Source organism: Empidonax traillii, unplaced genomic scaffold (assembly GCF_003031625.1).
Source record: "Empidonax traillii isolate 1590-97213 ecotype Southwest subspecies unplaced genomic scaffold, ASM303162v1 scaffold215:size2007263, whole genome shotgun sequence".
NCBI classification, from domain to species: domain Eukaryota; kingdom Metazoa; phylum Chordata; class Aves; order Passeriformes; family Tyrannidae; genus Empidonax; species Empidonax traillii.
The window spans coordinates 1,105,399-1,124,932 of NW_020955408.1; the positions used below are offsets into that span (position 1 = coordinate 1,105,399).

At 39.0% G+C, this 19,534-nt stretch overlaps 1 protein-coding gene across 7 annotated transcripts in view; it reads left to right on the plus strand.

Annotated features, from left to right (window-relative positions):
* ZNF521 (zinc finger protein 521) overlaps positions 1 to 19,534 on the plus strand; it is a 235,415-nt gene that overhangs the window by 20,834 nt on the left and 195,047 nt on the right. For all 7 annotated transcript variants that reach the window (XM_027887566.1, XM_027887568.1, XM_027887562.1 and 4 more), the window contains one exon: positions 3,771 to 3,950. Coding sequence is in view for 5 of the 7 variants with exons in the window: in XM_027887568.1 (XP_027743369.1) it covers positions 3,771 to 3,950 (180 nt within the window). In the remaining 2 variants the exon portion in view is untranslated. The remainder of the gene's footprint in view (positions 1 to 3,770; positions 3,951 to 19,534) is intronic.

Sequence of the window (19,534 nt, forward strand, 5' to 3'; positions counted from 1 at the left end):
TATTCATTACTTTTACTTGACTTTTATGTGGGTTATAAAAAGTAAATGTGGTGAAACCTCATTTTTACATGGGCAGAAATAGAATTTCTGCTGGTTGGCCTTAAACCGCTCCCATACTTGAAATTAATTGAAGTCCATGGCTTTATTGCCTCCAACACTTTTAAGCCAATGCAATTTTTCATTTTCCCCAAAGTTGCAGTTTTATTAGACCAAGTTACAGCAATAACATCCCTTATGAGAAGGAGGAAGAAGGGAAGGGGAGAACCACCTGCCAGGGAACATAGTAATGAGAAAATCATGCTTCTTTTAATTTCCATTTATAAATGATGTTAACATAATCAGGAACAGAAGACAACTGTTCTTTCTCTTATTTTTTTTAAGGTGCCTTAATAGGCTGAATTCATTTCTGTTCCAAAAAAATTAACCTTCCTTTTCATACTAGATAATTTTCAATGGTATCTGCAGATGGAGACGATCTGTGTGTGCTGTTGCTGATGTGTATTGAAAAATTTCAGTTGGTGCATGGCAACCTCTGAAATAGGGCAGGGAAGTCTCTGGAAATGATGACAATGGTATTTAGAGATGTTGGGGAAAATAATTTTACTATGAAGACCATCTTTGTTGAGGAAATTGTGGCTGTGATTGTTGCAGATACTGGGGAGAAAGAAATGTGGGAGATGAATGACATTTCCCCTGAAGTCTATAGGAGAACATGAACTTTGAAGAAGAGGTTAAGGAGAAAGTACAGATGAATGCATATTGCATTTATAAAATGTTTTATTCTAGTCTTTCAAAAGAGCTGCTCAAATAAGGCAGCTTATCCTCAATTTAAGTAACTATTTAAGATTGGACCAGCTCTTGATGGAAGATATTTGTTGTTACAACAGAAAAGCTGTCTATTCACAAAGCATCCAAATGATATTTACTCTCTTTAAATATCTTTTTATTTTGGTGGTGACATCTCTTCACAGAAGCAGATCACAGTGGAAATGCATTCATCGAGAGGGGCTGAGACTGCCAGAACTCATTTCACAAAGCTGTCGTAGGCTAAACTCGAACCTAGGTCCCAGAGGGTCCCACTTAAGTGTTGACCTAAAAACAAATGTGCCAGTTGGCTAGAGCATGTATTCTAAAGTTGCAGCAGAAGGGAATAAGCTTGACTGACTTCTGTCCCTGTAGAGTTTATATCTGCAAATGCAGAAGGAGAAGCAAAACATTATTAGCCTTAAAATGATTCTAATTTTAATAACTGGTCGCTAAGTCTGAAGCTTTAAATTGAGCGATTCTTTAGGCTTTTGTGCACTAAGGAGTGCATATGTGCCTACGTGTGTGTGTGTATTGCCGAATTCCTGTAAAATGCAAGTGTTTCTAAATAGCAAGTCTTGAGAATTCCCTCCCCTCCCTGTTCTTTCCCTTCAGCATTGTGCTTAAAGCAGTCAGACACTACTCTTATTTTAAAACAAACAGGTTTGTAAACTTTATGTGCAGCATTTAAATACTCATGTTAAAATTCAAACCCAGTGCCCGCATTTCCCTGAGTGCTCTCAGTTTTATGAGATGAAACTGGGAGCTTGAGCTGAACAACTAATGGTATGCAATGCGCACATGCTGCCTTCCAACAAGTGTCTAATGATGTTGGGGTCAGTTTGCAATAGTTAAGACAATTATTTAATTTTCCAAACTGCTTAGAACCAGGTGATCTCCTAACTGCTTTTATTAATCTTTGAAAATACCTTGGAAAAGGAAGTGGTAATGGAATTTTTTAGATTTAGAGCACTCAATAATGGCTAAAATGACATAAGGTCTTTTTATTTAATTAGCATCCCTTTTTTGGTTTGTAAATTTGCAGACTACTCTTCTATTTGGAAGTAGCTGTCCAAGTGGAAATTTCCACTCTTGAAAGAACCTTGTGGGTGTAATTTGTCATATAAGGTCTCAGTGTATAGGCAGGGCTTTTGCACAGCAAATACATTTTTGTCTTCAGAATGTGTTTTTTATTTTTAAAAATTAATCTGGTTTCTCTCTGTAATATAATTCCCTTAAAAATAAATCCTGCCCTTTACCCGTGTCAAAGAAATTCCTTGGTTTTGATCACAAGCCACATGGCATGAGAAAGACTTCCTGACATGGGTCATTTCCAGTTTTTGCTTGCGGGTCCATCTGTGTTTGCACAGTTGAAGGGCAGGGTGCAGCAGTGTGGACCAAAGGATGCAGAGAGATGATGAGAGCTCTGACCTTGGTTGTGGGCAGCAAGAAATACAGGAATGGCTGTGCCCACATTACTGTAGGGTGCTGAGAGAGGATGTAAGAGTGGTTTAAAGAGGAATCGCCTTCCTACTTCTCCTCACCCCTTCATCACTATAATATGAATTTAGTGTTGGCATGTTTTAGTTTGAGTTGTGCTTGATCCTAATCAATTGAAATGCCAAATAAGGTGGGTTCACAGATACCACCTCTTTGTTCCCCTGGCCAAGAAGCCTACTCCTGGTTAGTCACCCTCTTGGCTATAGAGCATAACCTCTTAAAATGTACTTGCACAATCTCCTGTTATTATGTGAGTTTGTCCCTGTTTTCTAAAATGACTTATTTCAGTCTCAGCTCTCTCAAATATCTAAAAGGAAAGACGAGGCAGCCAAAGCAGAAAAGGGAAAAGTGGTGAAACGCTTGCATTCCTTTTGTTGGAATGTACGCAACCATTTTTCTTCTGCATTTCACTTGTTGTACTGTGGTTCCCAAGGAAAAACAAAGTTAAGTGCCAGCTTGCTTTATTAGGGAAGACAGATTGTTTTATTTCTGTCTTTTGAAGGAAGCTTTTAGTAAAGTGGGCAAAAAGTCAGGAGTAGTTAAAGCTACTCCGCTCCTCCTCCTCAGAGAAGGAAAAGTTCTAGACTACGCATTATCTCACTGCGCTGGTCATCTGCAGAACCAAGGTGTCTCTGTGCATAGGGGGGTGGTGGGGAGACTGCATGCTTCTTCCAGTTTAGAAGCTTCAACTGGGCTCAGGACTGCTGATCCAAAGCTGGAGCTATCCTATTATCCCCAGAATGCCTGTTAGCATGTCAAACAGACAAAGCTTTCCTTGTGTCCTCTTTAGGTTTTACAGTAATTAGTTTCCAGTTTTCCATGATCTGGCGAACACAGGAGCTTGATTTTTTTTTTTTTTTTTTTTTAAGTCACACACGAGTTCAAAGCATGTGTAGCATTCTGACCCAGGGTATAAGCTTTCCAGGGCTTTGTTAGTGTCAAATAGCGTGGTGATGGAGTATTGGAGTGGGTTGTAAAATAAAGATTAATTTCATGTTTATGTAAATCAGATTTGTTAGTCTCTTAATTCTGGTAATTTCCTGTGAAACGCTGTAGTTAACAGAGAAAAGAAGTTCCTGCACACTTATTGATTTGATTTTTCTTTTCATTGAAAAACTAATTGCATAGGTGGTTTCTCCTTTCTTACAATGATCAAAGCAGCTTCAATAGCTGTGATAAAATTGACAAACCTAGCACTGAAGCATGGAAGAATAATTTGGGTGAGAAATGGAGCTGCATTTGTGTGAGTAGAAGGGAAATTCTCTTTTTATTGCAATTAAAAAAAAATTAATGAAAAAAAGCCTCCTTTGCTTATTTAGCAATAAAATCTACAGTGTGCTGCAGGCTCATGCCAAGTATTTTTCTTCTCATTACCACAAGAACCTATTTTGTTTGATTTTTTTTCTTTTCCTTTTTAAATATTCGCTTCTTAGATGCCTGACATCACGGTCTTGATTTTCTTTCAGACTCTAACTGTAAACTAGAAGACAAGGCAGAAGATGGAGATGTGCTAGACTGTAAGAAAAGGCCGGATGAAGGGGAGGAGTTAGAAGAAGAAGCTGTGCACAGCTGTGACAGCTGCCTCCAGGTGTTTGAGTCACTGAGCGATATCACAGAACACAAGATTAGTCAATGTCAACTGACAGGTAAACAATACTTATCACTTTGTGGCTTTGTGCACTGTCCTATTTCTGATTCCCATCCTCTGCTTCTGATCTCCTTCTTCCTTCCTCAATTATTTTATTCCTGCACTCGAATGCTTGGGTGAGACCTTTATAAACAGATTTTGGGACAGGATTGTACTATAAATGGATCATTATAAATTTACTTAATACCAAAGGATATATGCTGTTGTGTGTATTTTGTAGATTCATACTGTACAGCTTTCCATGCTTTGCTTATACGTATATATTGCGAAGTAATTTGTGAATGCAGAGGATATTTGTAAGTTGTGTTTAAGTATCATAATGTCACATAATGAATGAATTTGCACAATGGCATGTTACGGATCTGAACTAGATGTTGTTTTAGTCTCATCTGTTAACTACAAATGACTATACAGTAATCAGTACCTGAAAGTTGAGAGGAGCAAAACAAATTGTTAGAGAGGAAAATAAAATCTCAGGTTCAGTCAAGGGACAGAACTCAGTGCTGACCAGATACTACTGAATTGAGTAGAGCTTGGTGAATGGACCTGTAGACCACCCAGATTCCTATTCGAAATTAGTGTAGACAGCCCCCTTACCAAGAAAACCACGTGAAATCTGCTGAAGTAGTTTTACCCTCTAAATTTAATAGGTCTTTTGATGGTACACAGTGTAGATCCAAACAGGCTTGGTATCAATAGAAAGGCATTTATATTTTTTTAGTAGATATTACTTTCGGTTTAGCTTCTACAGTGTAAAATGTATTCATTGTGTAGTGCAGTTATGTTAAAAACCTTTCTTTATTATGACTTTGTAAGTAAGGAAAACCCTCTTTCCCGTTTGGGAATGCTTTTAAAAGAAAGTGTGTATGTGCTCATGTTTGAAGAGCTTTCTGAGTTAGCTTTGGTTCCAATAGATTCATAGGCTAAGCCCTGTCAGAATGACATAAAAGTTAGATAGCAGTACTGCTCTTGAGGACAAAGTGTGAAAAGTGAGTAGAAAAAGAAGAAGTGGGCAGGAGAAGAAGGAAAGTTGAGGAAGTAGTGTGAATTTGTTAAATGATTTTAATCCTCACTTCAAATTATGGAAGACGAAAATCTGCTGCAGCAAGAGATGTTTACTTTTATTAATATAATGCTTTGCTTTTCTTGCCTGTAAAATGTTTTTCTGACTTAGGATACAGTCGGTTCTGTCATTTTCTAATCACTCCTACAACCCTCTAGCATTCATTTGTCTACAGTGCTCATGATTTCTGGCAGTAGGGGTATTCTCTCTTGACTTTAATAACTTGGATATTTTTCTCTCATTTTCTTCATGCCTGCCCTCTTTCTTTTGCTCTTTCTGTGTTGGAAAATTAGTGCCTTCAGCTTATCTCTTCCTTCCCCCTCCTAGAAAGCATTCCCCCTGCCCTGATCCCCTGGAACTCCCCTTTACTATGTTGGATCCCATTTATTCATCCCTGGGTTTTTTTACCTTGATCAGATACAGCCATCTCTCCTTTTGGTTAGTTAGTTGCTGCCCCTTTCTACCAAGTGTTTTCTCTGTTTTAAAGCTGCAAGCACAATGCACTGAACAGTGCTTGCACAGTTGGATTGAGAAACTGAAGAAAAACAGGTGGGGGGAACAATAAGTAGGAAGAATCCCAGAGCACTACTCCTGAACCCAGCAGTTCTGGCTGAGAGCAGTGTTGCTAAATGAGAGTGAAAATAAGTATCCTGGATTAGTCAAGTTGGGTTCCATGTGTGAAGGTAGGAATATATATATGATAGCAGAGGATGGGGAAATGAAAATGAATCTTGAAGGAAATTGTTTAAGTTCCTAAAAATACCTTTGCCTCTCTTTCAAGGAAACTTGTGATAATGAATGGGTAGAGATCAGACTGTTTGAAAGCTAATGAAGTGAACAAAAGCTGAAATTGCACACCCTTCTGGAGTACCAAGTTGACAAAAAGCCAACTGTCCTCTGTTTCTAATTATAAATGACCTAAATACACCCTTGGAGTTGAGAAAGGGGCCTGAATGGCATAGCTGGAGTTGAGGATTTCTTAAGCAAAAAAATGCTAAACAGGTAGCTAATGAGGTAAATTCAATGCAGGGTCCTAAGGTCTGTGTATGACCTCACACTTACAATACAAAATTTAAGAAAACCTCATTAGTTTAAATTATTTTTAATTAATTGGTGACAAACAGTTGATAGACATGCAGCTTCCCTTTCTTTTCTGAAACCTAGTATATATTTGAAAAAAATAAAGTTTGCTTTTAGAATTTTAGGTAAGCTCTTCAGACTCTTCCACTTGGACTTCTCAAAGTGCCTTTGGGTACCATGCTCAAAAGGTTTTTTAAAAATGTGTGCTGGTTGCACCTCCCTTGCTCCTCACAGTCTTTTAATGCATCAGGGTGTTACATAACTTCTCTGGTTGCCTTCTTTTGGAGGAGTCCCAGCGAAATTAGGAGACACCCTATGGTGTCTACTAATATGTCTACAAATATATCTGTCACTGAATTGTTAATGAAGCCAAGAGGTCTGCAAAATTTACTTTTTTCTACTCTATTTTGTTTTTTGGATTGACTTAGTTCTCTGTGGAGGAGTGCAGATCGTGTCATCTTATCGTGTTGTAAGATTTTTTCAATCTGGGTCTCATCTCAGGTGTGGAAGAGTTACCCAGGATGTCCATTATGTAAAAACACCAGAGCTGTCAGCCTCTGAAGTTCACATTTGAGTTGTGAAGCTCTCCAAACCCTGATTTTTCAGATGGCTGAACCATCCAGCTAGTCTGGATTTTACTCAGCTTTGCTGAGGTGTTCTGTGAGATGCACAGGGAACTGTGCTCCAAGAATTTATGAATTGCACATGTTGATCCAGTTGTATGGTCATTTTCAACAAACAGGATGGCAAAACAATGGCTTAAGACAACCCTTTAGTAAAACCCTGAATATGGAACATGAGATTTCAGTGTCTTAGTGCCTTGATGGCCCCTAGTTCTGCCAATCTTGAAATATGCTTGAGAATGTGGCTGGACACTTTTTATTTTCAAATTGATACTGAGGCTTCTAGGTTTTGCATTTGAAATTATCAGATGTGTTCCTCTGAATTTTTGACAGTTCAGTGGAAGGAGTAAAATTGCTTTATTGAATCTTTTCTATACTCTCAGCCAAAGACAGGAATGGGGAGAAGGGAGCTGGTTTATTAAATAGTGCTCCTAATCTGTCAGTCACACCCTCCCCCCCCCCATTCAGAGGGTAGTGGAAGATGAGAGTTACAACTCTGTGAGATTTAGTTCTCAGGTTCTTGAATTGCTGTTCTCTTGCAGATTTTTTCAAAGGAGGAGAAAAAAGTTCTCCCCAACTGGTTCCTTTCTGTAATCTGTTGTTTGAATTGAACTCATGTTCTTTTTTCTAGAGAAGGGCATAGCTGCTCTTTTATCCTAGTGTGTGCGCTATTGATCTTTTCGATTTGGGTCTGATCCAGTATCCATTGAAGTCAATGAAAAGATTCCCATTGACTTCAGTGGGGGATGGAACAGGCCCTTCATGAGCTATTTAGTAATATTTTTTGCTATCTTCTGAAATTCTTGTACTGAAGCTTTCTCTGAAAAGGTGATGATTTATTTATGTTAATTGCTGACAATTCCTGTGATGTTTGTGGAATACAGATAATGGGTAAAATGGGAGGAAAAGTCAAAAAAAATGCTTTGCAATTCTTGTAACCAAGGACAGATAACATGCTGAACTATATTAATTTAGCCATTACAAAAGATTAGCAATAAAAATATGGATTTAATAGTGATTCTGTCTGATGTTGATGCTTTTTATTCTTCCTGCAGCATTTCGTTTAATAACTCAAGCCACTTGCACATTGTCATCCTCTATGTTGTGTGTATAAGCAAAGGGTCCAATTAGCATGGCTGTGAACCTGATGTCTTTCTAGTATATGTCAGTTTGGATCTCTCTGTAGGAACATGGATGCAGGATCAAATATGGTGCACTACTGATAAACCCTCAACTGCACCCTCTCTTCTTCTGCTATCAGAAAAAGAAACTTAACCTTCTGCATTGCTGCCATATATGCTGTTGGTAGGGCACAATTTGCCTCACACTTTTCTTAATTGTCTCCAGCATGAGTTATAATCTATTTTCCCTGCACAGTGCTTGCACTGTTTATTTCCCCTTTCAGCCCTCAGGGATCCTACTTTATGAAGTCTCCCATGTATTTGTGAGACATGTATATGCCTCTCCACTGGCTAGCTCTGTGTTCAGAGGTGTTCAGCTCCACCTTGGTTTTCTTCAATATCCCGTAGGTCACTTTGGCATCAGAAATCTCAGCCACAACCAGAGTAATACTAGAAAAACAAGCGTCATACTTGCAGCGAACATACCAGTCTAGTTGGCAAAGTTGCTAAATAACTCAACATCAGTGGACATCCTGGCACACAAAACTGCCATTTCCACCTGAGTATCAGTAGACCTAATGCATGTTACAGGACTTCCCTACTAGCCTTGTTGGCATTACAGGCTGTAAAATTTGCCTGAAAGTGGGCTAAAGAATCATATGCAGTCCTAGCTTCAAGGCTAAGGGTAAAAGACATGAGGTATTTCTCCACTGGGGATATTTATTTTATCTTTAGGTGATTAGGTAAACTTAGTTTTTTGCATTGGGCTCTAGCTTAGTTCTAGAGCTCAGGCAGGTTGAGTATGTCAGGTAGAACTGACAGCCGTTCCTGTTACCCCCTAAGCTGTTTCTGATGTTGAAAAGGTTACTGGTTATCACTGTGTGTCCCCTGCCAATGAAGGGATGCAGTCATGCACTTTAGCCCTCTTCAGAGATTCCTCTCGTATGCCATCTAAAAAGAATTCCAGCAGATGTATTAGGGGCCCATTGTTCTGAGTGCTGCTCTCCATCAGCACTGGAGTATCACAAGGCTGGGAACTCCTGGCTAAATCAGTGCTTCTGTGTTTCTAATGATGACCAAAATTAATTTTTGTGGATATTGTCATCATCCTTTGTGGTTGAGAAACACCTTCTTCCATGTCTAGAAATAAGAGGTGGTGCTACCTCACAGCTTCACAGACAGCACACGCCATGAGTGATCATGAATGTACCAAATTGGAAATAATAGAGGTTCCACTGTAATGGTTTCCTTCTCTTTCCTCTTTTCTCTTCTTCCTAGTGCCCAGGAATCTTTCATCTTTCTGAATGAGTTGTAATGTCAGGACCATCTCCTTCACTAGAAGACTTGAAAAATTTCCAGGGGATTTTGTCCCAAAGGTTGTATGCTGTGCACAGTGAGACTACAAAATAAATCTTGTGAACACTTGCTTTGATAACCTAGATAGAATTGCTCTTCCTTCTACCAAAGGAATCCTAGAATTGGCCAAACATAGTTAATTCCTTGCCATTATTTTTTCAGTTTTCCACTATCTGTCTGGAGAAAAGGTACATGGCAAAGGTCCTTGGTCATTTCTACAGTACAGAGAAAAATCGGAGCTTGATAATGGTGCTTCTGAGGACAAGGACCCTAAGAAGTTAAATACATGATGCACCAAAAGCGTATTCATCTGCCTCATTGCATTTGGTGGCACACTGCCAGGCACTGTTTGCCAAGTACAGTTGCTTCACTTGAGAGAGCCACCCTGTTTCTCTTGAGAGTTCCTGCACCAAGGACTGCGTATGGATTTTACATTAAACAGTTATTGAATGAAAGACAAACAGTGTTTGAACTGGGGACTTGAGCTCAGGCCTCTCTTTTCCTACAGAGGGCTTCTTAGCTGCTGCATTAGACACATGCTTCTACTCTTCTATTTGCTTTGGACCACAAACTTCTGGCATCCTTTCTACAAAATGGCATTCTGTTTGATAGGCAGTGGAAAGCAGACCCTCACCTCCAGTTTCTCGTCCCGGACAACATACATGGTAGTTCAATGTGGTTTGAGTTTGCAAGTTGTTGACTCGCATCCTTTCAGGATTATGTGGCCCAGAATCCATATCTGCAGCTCTAAATGCTTGATGTTTGGGAAAAAAAATGGGGATTAGGGTGGTAACTACAGTCTCTATATCCAAAGATCATAATTTTGATTTCAGAGGGCAATGTAAAGCCTGCCAGTGGACTTGGAATGAAGATTTATATGCATTACTGAATGGTCAACACTATACAGAATCTACCACACAGAAGTTCACATGCAAAACTGCATACTTCTATGGAGGATAGAGGAAGGTCTTGATAGTTGTGTTCTTAGATTTTCATATCAAAATTCTGAAAAAGTTCTTCTGTAAGTAGCTCCTACAGACATGCTCAGACATAGAGGGAACTTGTATAGGCTGGAGCTGGAAGCTCTGAAAGTAGACTGCATAGCCTTCTTGCTCTTCTTCAAAACCTGTGTGCTTTATCTTTATGAGACAATAGATCCATGATGAACAACCAGTTCAGGCATAAACCCCTCCCCTTTTGCTTTGGAACCATTAAATTCTGCTGTTGAGATTGTTAATCAGTCATAAAACCATTAGATCTTCACCTCCTGCGTGTTTTAAAAGCAGCCTGTTGCACTTCATGAGTTGCCTGTCAGTGACCTCTTGTAAATGAAAGCAGCTGATGATCCGTATTATGGAACTGCTATTCTTGACTTGGGGAACCCCCATAATAAACCTGTTGACAAGCATTAATTGTGCCAGAACTCTTGCTCTGTTTGGAGGTGAGAGAGGAAGCAAGCGGTGTCTTCCAAGGAGGTTTGAATGCTTCTTGTATATCTTCCATTGATATCTTTTTTCCTGAATTTTTCTTCTTATTTTCCTGTTATTCTAGCCTGATTTTCCATCACTGAAAAAGGTTGGTGATTTTCTTAGCACATACTAGCAAGGATAGTTTTCTTTGATTTATCTACTCCATGTGTCCATCAAGGACTTCACACCACGTGAACCTGAACTCCCAGCATAATGGCAAGATACTGGATCTGATCCAGTGTCCCTGCATGGGTGAGGGCACCATTGCCTTGCTGAGTACCATGGACAGAGACACCTCCTTGCCAGCCCAGAAAGTATTGATCTGCAGCAGAAAGTGCTTAATTGGAGGCTGTAGTTCTCTCATGGGCAGAGGGATTTGGTGTAGGCAGCCCCAGTGCAGGGGTTACCAGGTCTAATTCTTGGTAGAACTGTCTCTCTACCGTCTACTGTCTTTCCAATTTAAATAATCTAGCATCATGTATGGCACTCTCAGGGCTCATCTTGCAGCAATCCATGCCTTACTGGGAAACAGAGTTTGTCCAAAGTGCTCTTACACACCCAAAGTATCCATTCCTGTCTGGAACATGAATCCAGTCGTCCTGAAACTCGGCAATCACACACTTGAACCAAGCTTTTGATTACTTTTGCTCAAACTCCCTCACTGAAGTTACAAGTGAATACTGAGGACAACAGTACATTGGCAGGCTAAAAGACACCATGTGTCTGTCACCCACTGTCTGTTTTAGATCATAGAATCAGTGAGTTTGGAAATGGTCTCTGAGATCACCGAGTCCAACCTTTGACCAAACACCACCACATCAACTAAACCATAACACTAAGTGCCACGTCCAGTCATTTCTTGAATACTTACGGGGATGGTGGCTCCACCACTTCCCTGTACAGCCCCTTCCAATGCCTTTCACTTCCAGTGAAAAAATTCTTCCTGTTTTCCACCCTGAACCTCCCCTTGAACAGCTTCAGGCCATTTCCTCTTGTCCTGTCACTGGTTGCCTGGGAGAAGAGGCTGACCCCCATCTGGCTACAACCTCCTTTCAGGTAGTTGTAGAGAGTGATCAGGTCTCCCCCCAGAGAGCAACATTTTATGAAAATAATATACCTTACTTCTCTGTCTTCTTCCCAAGTCAGGCCTAGCAGTACAACTTACAGCCATAGTCCTAGGCTATACCAGCTATACACTTGTCTATATGGTACTTTTTTGTCATATGGCTGTGAAAGCATCAACTAGGTGTGCCTGACATGCCCTTGTGGGTGAGTGCAATAGCATTAGGTTCTGGAAGGGGCTATAAAAGGGTTATTGATTGTTCCTCTTCTGTTTCTGATATTTTGCGGCTTCCAAGCTAGCTCTGTATCATCACCCCTTGTTTCCAAGCAATGACTTGCCCCACTCCCTAGCTTCTTCAGAGTTGGCACTCTGGCACTCCCTGGCACTCTGTTGAAAATCTGCCCTAGCTAGATCCAAAACTTTGCTTATTATGTTGACAGTCTGTTGTTCCATTTATTTATAGCCACTGCTGGGTGTTCTAAAGGTCAAGCCGTTTCCTCACAGAGCATTTTCAAATGGGCAGTACAGGGTATCTCTCTGCATTACTGTTTGGGTACTGTGACTTTCCCATTGAATATTAACTTTGCTCTCTGAGTGTTCAAGTGACATCTCCTGCCTGTTTCAGAAGAGGGTCCAATTTCTGAGATCTGCCAGGTGATGACATGAGGTAATCCACTGACCTTTATCAGGCATTCTGTGTGGAACGTAACTGCCAGTGCTCATTCCAGTTTTGGGAGAGCAGTGCTATAATCACTATTTGATCTATGCAGCTGAAATTCCTAATTCTCATTGTTCAGGGAAGATGGTTGCCTGCAGGGAAGGGAAGGGAGGGGGCAAGGGGAATCATCAACACTGGCACATATGTGAAGAAGAAAAAATAGTCATTACTTACCCTATGATAACTATGTTCCTTCCAATTACTGTTGTAATCAATATAGATCCTGTGGCCAAGCTTGTCTTGCTTTTCACAGTGCTCAGTAATACAGACTTTGAATTGTAAAGCTGATGCTGATACAGGGTCGTAGCTACCCTGACCTTTATCCAGTACAATGGGAATTCATGTGTATGATTCTAAAAGACACACTATTAAAAATAAAATAATGAATGTCTTGCATGTGTGCATATATATATACACCTACAGTCCATATTGACTACATAGTGTTTCAGAGAATCAACTACTGTGGAGTAAATAAATGCCTGTTGTTTATTTTATGCTTCTGTTTTACTGGAATATATATAATATATTGTCAGTGTGTTACAAAATGGGTCTTGTTGCCATGACAAATTTGCCTTTTTAAGTGGTGAATTTCCTGCACCTTCTAAAATAATTTTCTTGAAATACTTGCTGTTTTTGTTATTGGCGCTTGCTTTAATTACCATTTAGAAATGAACGGAATGGGAGGTACAACAGATTATCATTACTTATATGTTCAGCAGTTAAATTCATAGCTTGAAAACCAAATGTAACAAAATGCCCCTCAGCTCTTTAACACTTTGCTTAATACAGTTGTAGAAAAACCTTAATTCATGTTTATACAATCAGCTGTAGAGTTTTAAGGCTTCCGGGCGATGTGGTAGTTCACTAACATACCACCTACATGGGCTTTGTTTATCCTTTCAAGCATCATCTGGAGGGTCTAAAAAACACACTTTTCATGAAAAAAACAGAGTGATTGAAGGAGAAAGGTTTTTAAAAACATCCAGTCCCTGCCTGGTCTTGGTATAATATCCCATCTGAGATGGTTCAAAGTCACTTCTGCTTCCATACTCAGTTAGAAGGAATTGGTTAAGACAAAGAAAAAGCATATTTTAATTCACCCAAAGTGTTCTGAGCTGTGCCTTGTGCCTTTTGAGAAAGATGCCTTTTGTATTGAATACTCTGTTGTGGAAATCCAGTGTGATGTTCAGATAGAAATGTAGCCGTGACATGGAGTGCTGCATCTGTGGAAAACATGGAACTTGCAGTCCTTTTTACTAAAGCTTCGCTGTCTTTTACATGGCACCAGATATGCCATTAATTCCAACTGTTCTTCCAAAATGACTGAGAGTTGAGGCAAACTCTTTCTTAGTGTGAACCCTTAATATTCCTAATTTTGTATCCCTGTACTTATACTAAGAGGTCATAGTCCTTAGCTGGGGATATCATTTGGGAATGCTGTAGTGTAACTGAGATCTATGACCTCTTAATAAGCATCAGGAGCAAGAGATCGGGATCATTCTACAACATGCCCTGGGGGTACTTTCCCTTCAAGAAGGCAAGCTGGAACTGTTCAACTTTTTTCTTTCTTTCAGTTTTTTACCTTCAGGGGGAAATTGATCGATTTGGAGATGATTATTCCATAATCTCTGAATTTTTCTCTTCTACACTGCAATGGGAACTCCTTGAAGTTTAAAGGGATGACTCTCTTGTGTGCACTGTGGAATGAACCCAAGGAGTTTATGGGGACAGCAGTCCTTTTTGCACAGTTAGTGTAATTGTAGGCAAGTTTGGAAATAAAATACCAGGAGAATCTGTGGACAGAAAAGGGTAAATTTGTTATTAAATTTGGCTGACTAAGTGTGATTGCTTCTCTCAATGGATACTTCATTTGGGATTTATTTTCTGGGGAGGAAAGTGGGATTTTCCCAGAAATGTGGATATATTAAAGACACAATAGACATGAGAGTTGTCACTGAAGTAAACTAGAAAACGTGAACCAGCAACTGACTTCTAAAAAATTCAAACTTGTCAAAGAGTATTTGTTATGGATTTAATAATGGCAGGAAATGCTGGGAGTTTATCTGTGAAATTTTGGTTTAAACTTACTCTTAATAGTGATAACAAAATCAAGTTTTTATACATGTACAAGTAAAGTGATTTACTATTTTTGTCTGTAATATTTCTGAAGCACATAAAATGACATAATTATTTTGCCTTTATGTAAAGACAAGGAAAGTGTGCTTTCAGGACAGGGAATGAACTGAAGCACCTCAAAACGTCTTTTGAAATAGAGTTCTACATAAGATAATGCCATGGATTGGTGTTTATAATATGATATGTATAATGTATGGGAATTAGTTTTAAATTTCATAAAAATACCTGTCACTGGTTTATTACCTCCCTCACTGTGACCAGAACTGGTGTGTCTCGTTTGTTTTACTGCTGAATCCCAGCAGGAAGTGCAGTCTAATGACTGAAGGAAGGTTGGGTGACTCATGCGGGGGAGGCTGGAGAAGGGTCAAGTTTTTCAAGTACTTTGCAAGCCTTCTACCAGCTGAAAAAGCAAAGCATGGGGACATGAAGTGGCAGTTGCTCATTCACCTTTCTCTGACAAATGCAGGCTTCAGCAGGAATGCATAACACATCAGTTTTACTGTTAACACAGTAATTAACATCAGTAATTTTTCACATGTATGGGTTTATTTCTTCTTGTTGTTGTCTGACTTCAGTTCGTGGCCAGGAGTGATTCTTGAAGTTTTGCAAAACACTAGGCATGTTTGATCTTTCCGGTAAATTCAGTTTCTAAGCAACACATCTTTGTCCTGAACTATTTTAATATGTCAATAACCATAGGTTTATGTATGATTCTAATTACTCTTCTTAAACTGCCTTTGAAATACTTAAAACAGATTTAATGTTTGCTTTTTCTGTCATGTTATGATTAGAATATTGTGTATTACAGGACAATCTTTTCTTTACTAGGCATCTGTGTGTAGCCTGACTGGAGAGAGTGTTCTTCAATTTTTGTCCACAGGTTGTTGTCTATAATCCTTTCTTTGCTAAAACCAGTAGAAAAGTCATTATTATCTTCATTGAGGGCAGGATTTCTACTAGTGAATTCAAATTCTCATTCTGCTGCTTTCGGGATTCTTCTCCTTGGCACCCTGATCTCTGCCTTTCCATCACTCTGTCATTTCAAAATAGTCAGTGCTTAACTAACTTATTTCCAAATAACACTTCCCAAACAAGTGACAGGCGGTGGTATTAACCCTATAGTTGCAAACAGTTTCCTGTGGCAGGTAAGTTTGAAAGTAGAAAAGCTTCCACTGTCTGACATGATACAAGGTTCTCCCAAAAGCAAGGGCTGAGAAAATGGAATAATGCAGTTTATCTTATTAAAATTACATTCTGCCTCTTTTGTGACACTCTCCACCTGCCACTGTCATTGATTTTTATCTTGTCATTTAGTGTACTTGCTACTGAAACTACTTTTCTGTCCTTGTTATCTTTATACTTTCCATTCTCTTACTGAAGGTTTCTGGAGTTCTGCTTTTATTTCTATTGCCTTTTTCACTATCAGCAGGTCAGGTATCCCTGCAGCTCTCCCTTTGGCTGAGAAGGGTGGAGATGATTTTCTGTAGTGCTGCAATATCCCACTGCTTCCCTCTTTCTTGTCTGTTCTCTCTCCTTTTGCACTCCACTTTTCTACTGTTTGTTCCTTTTTTGCCTCTGCGATCTCCAGAGTAGTGCTACTATTCCTATTGGGTACTTCAGCAAGAATAGCAGAGTGAAACTCACTTAAAATACTTGGTTTCATTCTACAGTCTCTGTTGGACTTGATGGTGCTTTTTATAGGAACCAAGAACATAGCTGCAATTTCAGGTCTATGGCCCATCTTTTTATTTGCACAACCATTGTTGTGCATGAGATGAGACAAGAGTCTCATTCTTGATTTGATCACTTTTTGATTATTTTTATAAATGCTCCAGCTTTTGTATAATGTTTCTGTAGGAACATACCTTAGTGGATACCGCTGAATGTATCACAAGTTCCCGAGTTGTAGGAACATTTACTTCTCATAGTGTGGGACAAAAGAGTATTTGGAATTCCACAGAGCATATGTTTTTTTGTTAATGCAGGCATAGCTGACCCTGACATATCGTTGAGGGTAACTTTGTGTGTGCTGACTTGGCTTCATGAGAGGCATGTAGCCTTTTCCATTGCATTTCAGTTATTGGGCAGTGCCTGGAAGTGCTTAAAAATTACTTGGGCAGTTCTCCTCTATGGGCATGGAAAGAGGCCCAATACAAATTAAAGGCTAAATTCTACCTTTTGCAAAATTCATCAGCTTGGATATGAAACCAAAGAGCATCTCTGTATGCTGTGAGTCCCACACATTTTTTTCATATAGTGTTTTTGAAACTGCACCTCAGTCAGTGGATCTGTGAGGGTAATGAACAGGGCTAGCAGAGGTAACTGATTATTATGTGTTCACTGTGTTGGAATTGTTCTTTGCATGGAGGGAAGCTTTATATTTAATATACCTGTAAGAATTGCACAAAGCTTTTCATCGTCTATGATGAAATCTTTTTTGCAACTATCTATCTACAATACCATTAAATGTAGCCAGACTTTCAGAAGACAGCAGCTAAGATCCATGAGACATAGTAGGGGGAGACAGGAAACTCTGTCCAAGAATAATGTGGCACACCTCCTGTTCTTGTGAAAAATGCCACAGGATCTTAGCTGTCCACAAAAAGCAGTGCAACTTCTAAGATGCGAGTGGGTGGATTGTTGCACACGTACATTGTCAAAAACTGGCTGATGCTTTGTTTTTCGGGTGAGTAGTACTCATGGAACTTCCATGTTTCAGAATGGTATGACTCTTCCTTGTCACTCCTTCGTTTCAGAAGTAACGGGTGGCACAGGCTCTTTTACCATACACAGAGGGAGGCTGGCCCTGATAACCCAGCCATAGCTGGAGAAACAGTTCTGTGTGCATGGGCTGTCAGTCCCACACATTCTTAGTCATGGGTTTGAGGAAGCAGCTCAGAGTAGTGTTTAACCCTAAAGACGTATTCTGGCCCTCCCTTGTCTCCTTACCTCTGCTCTCTGGGAGCTCTAGCACAATATTTTGACTTGTGAGCCCAGAGGGTTGACTGTGTGGCAGATGCTTAAGGTAATTATGGGCTTACTTTTACATTTTACTGTCAAATTACGTAATTTTCGATAGAGGGCATAATGTATGCTTTCTAAAACATACTCATTGAGGCTTGGGATTCTGCTTCTTATTACATAGCTTAAAAATCAAACCACGTGTTTTAACAGACCCCAGTACAATTGCCATAAAATGCATGTAGCGTTCCACCCTTTCCTTCCATAACAATCTAAGATGTATAAATACAGGATGCTCTGTGGAAGAAAAGTTTGGATTTGAAATCTTTTACTGTAATACATGGAATGTGTTTACCAAACTGTGGAAGCTATTAGGGGTACAGGAAATGCTGTGTATTTAAGCAGTCAATATGCTTTTAGTGAATTGAGACATGGAATAATCATTCTTCCATCAGCCAAGTGTAGTAAATGTGGTTTGCAATCCAAATGTTATTTGCATAGTTTATAGGTTTGCCAGCTATTGTCTTAATGAAGTATATAGTTTTATCAGAACTATATGCCTGCTTCTGAGGAGGGGGAATGGGAAGAGCAGAAAACAACATCTTTTACAAACAAATGAAAAAGAAAATTTTATTAGTTTGCTATTGACTAAAAATAACTGTAATTTTCATTACAGTTGCATTTGGTGACACTGGAAGTGAAGAAATTGTACTTTGAATGTAAAAATGGTTTTTAACATTTCTTCTGCTCCCACGGAAGTGTCTTTTTTTGGATGGAAGAGATACATTTTTCAGCAAGCATCTTTTTCTATAAAAAGATGTTGCAACTTTTGTCTGGCTCTAAGTTGTTCATTATAGTATCCTCTTTTTCCTTCTTTCTTGTACATTGCTTAAAATGCTAGGTAAAAGAATCTTCTTTCTTACTGCTTCTCAATGAGCAGTCAAACCAGATTGAAAGAAGAGTCATTGCATGTTAATTAGATTGCATATTAACTTTAGGGACATAGTTCCAATATAGATCTCTGTGGTTGTCTTTTGTATAATACATTTTCTCATAAAGGTGTTGTATGTTACAATTCCAGTATAATTATGTTGTATGTTTCCATTAAAAGTATGCTTTGCAATTAGCATTTTTGGTTGCATTTCATCTGTGAGAAACACGGACAGTCTTTTTTTCCCCTCAGGAAACTGTTCATCATCTCCAAAAGATGTCTATATTTGTAAATGGATAGGTAACCTACACTTGTGAAATGTTCCTGAAATAGTGTGTGTAATGTTATATTATTGTGTAAGTAAAGGCTGTAGCATTCCTCTTTTTGCAGAACTTATGGGCATAATCAGGCATACCATATTTTAAGAAACACTAAGCCTGTCTGAGGAAAATGCCTGTAGGATTTCATACTTCTCCCCTTATTTCTGTTGTTTCATTTTTTGGTTGGGTTTTGTTTGTTTGTGTAGTTCATTTGAAGTTCATGTAGTGAGTGTATTAATCCTTTGCAACTACAAAACTGATCTCATAAAATGAGCCCTCTTTGTTTTGTGGCATGATCCTTCTGTACCCTGCACTTTTTTCTATGAGCTAGAGCAGGAAGGAGGAAAGAATAAAATTCCTATTTCCACTATAAGGCATACTTGGTGACTTGTTTCCTCCCTGATATTTAAAATTAGACCCATTCTCTAAGTCTACTTTCTTAGCATTACCAGAACTACCACTGTTTTCTCTAAGCTGAGGAAGCATAAAGAAATTATTCCCAGACTGAAAGCCAGTAAACTTTTGGCTAGAATTTGCCTTTACAGGTAAAGGTAAGTAATTTCACAGAGTATTAACCTTCTTCAGATTGCCTTGTAATTGAAGGCTGTGTCTTTCTAACTTCTTGTCTTCACCTTCTAGTTTTCATTAATTTTTAAAAAATTTTTTACCTTTCTTCTTTTCTGTATTATATTTTCTGAGAATACAGAAGACAGTTGTACTGATAGAAAGGGAAATGATGTG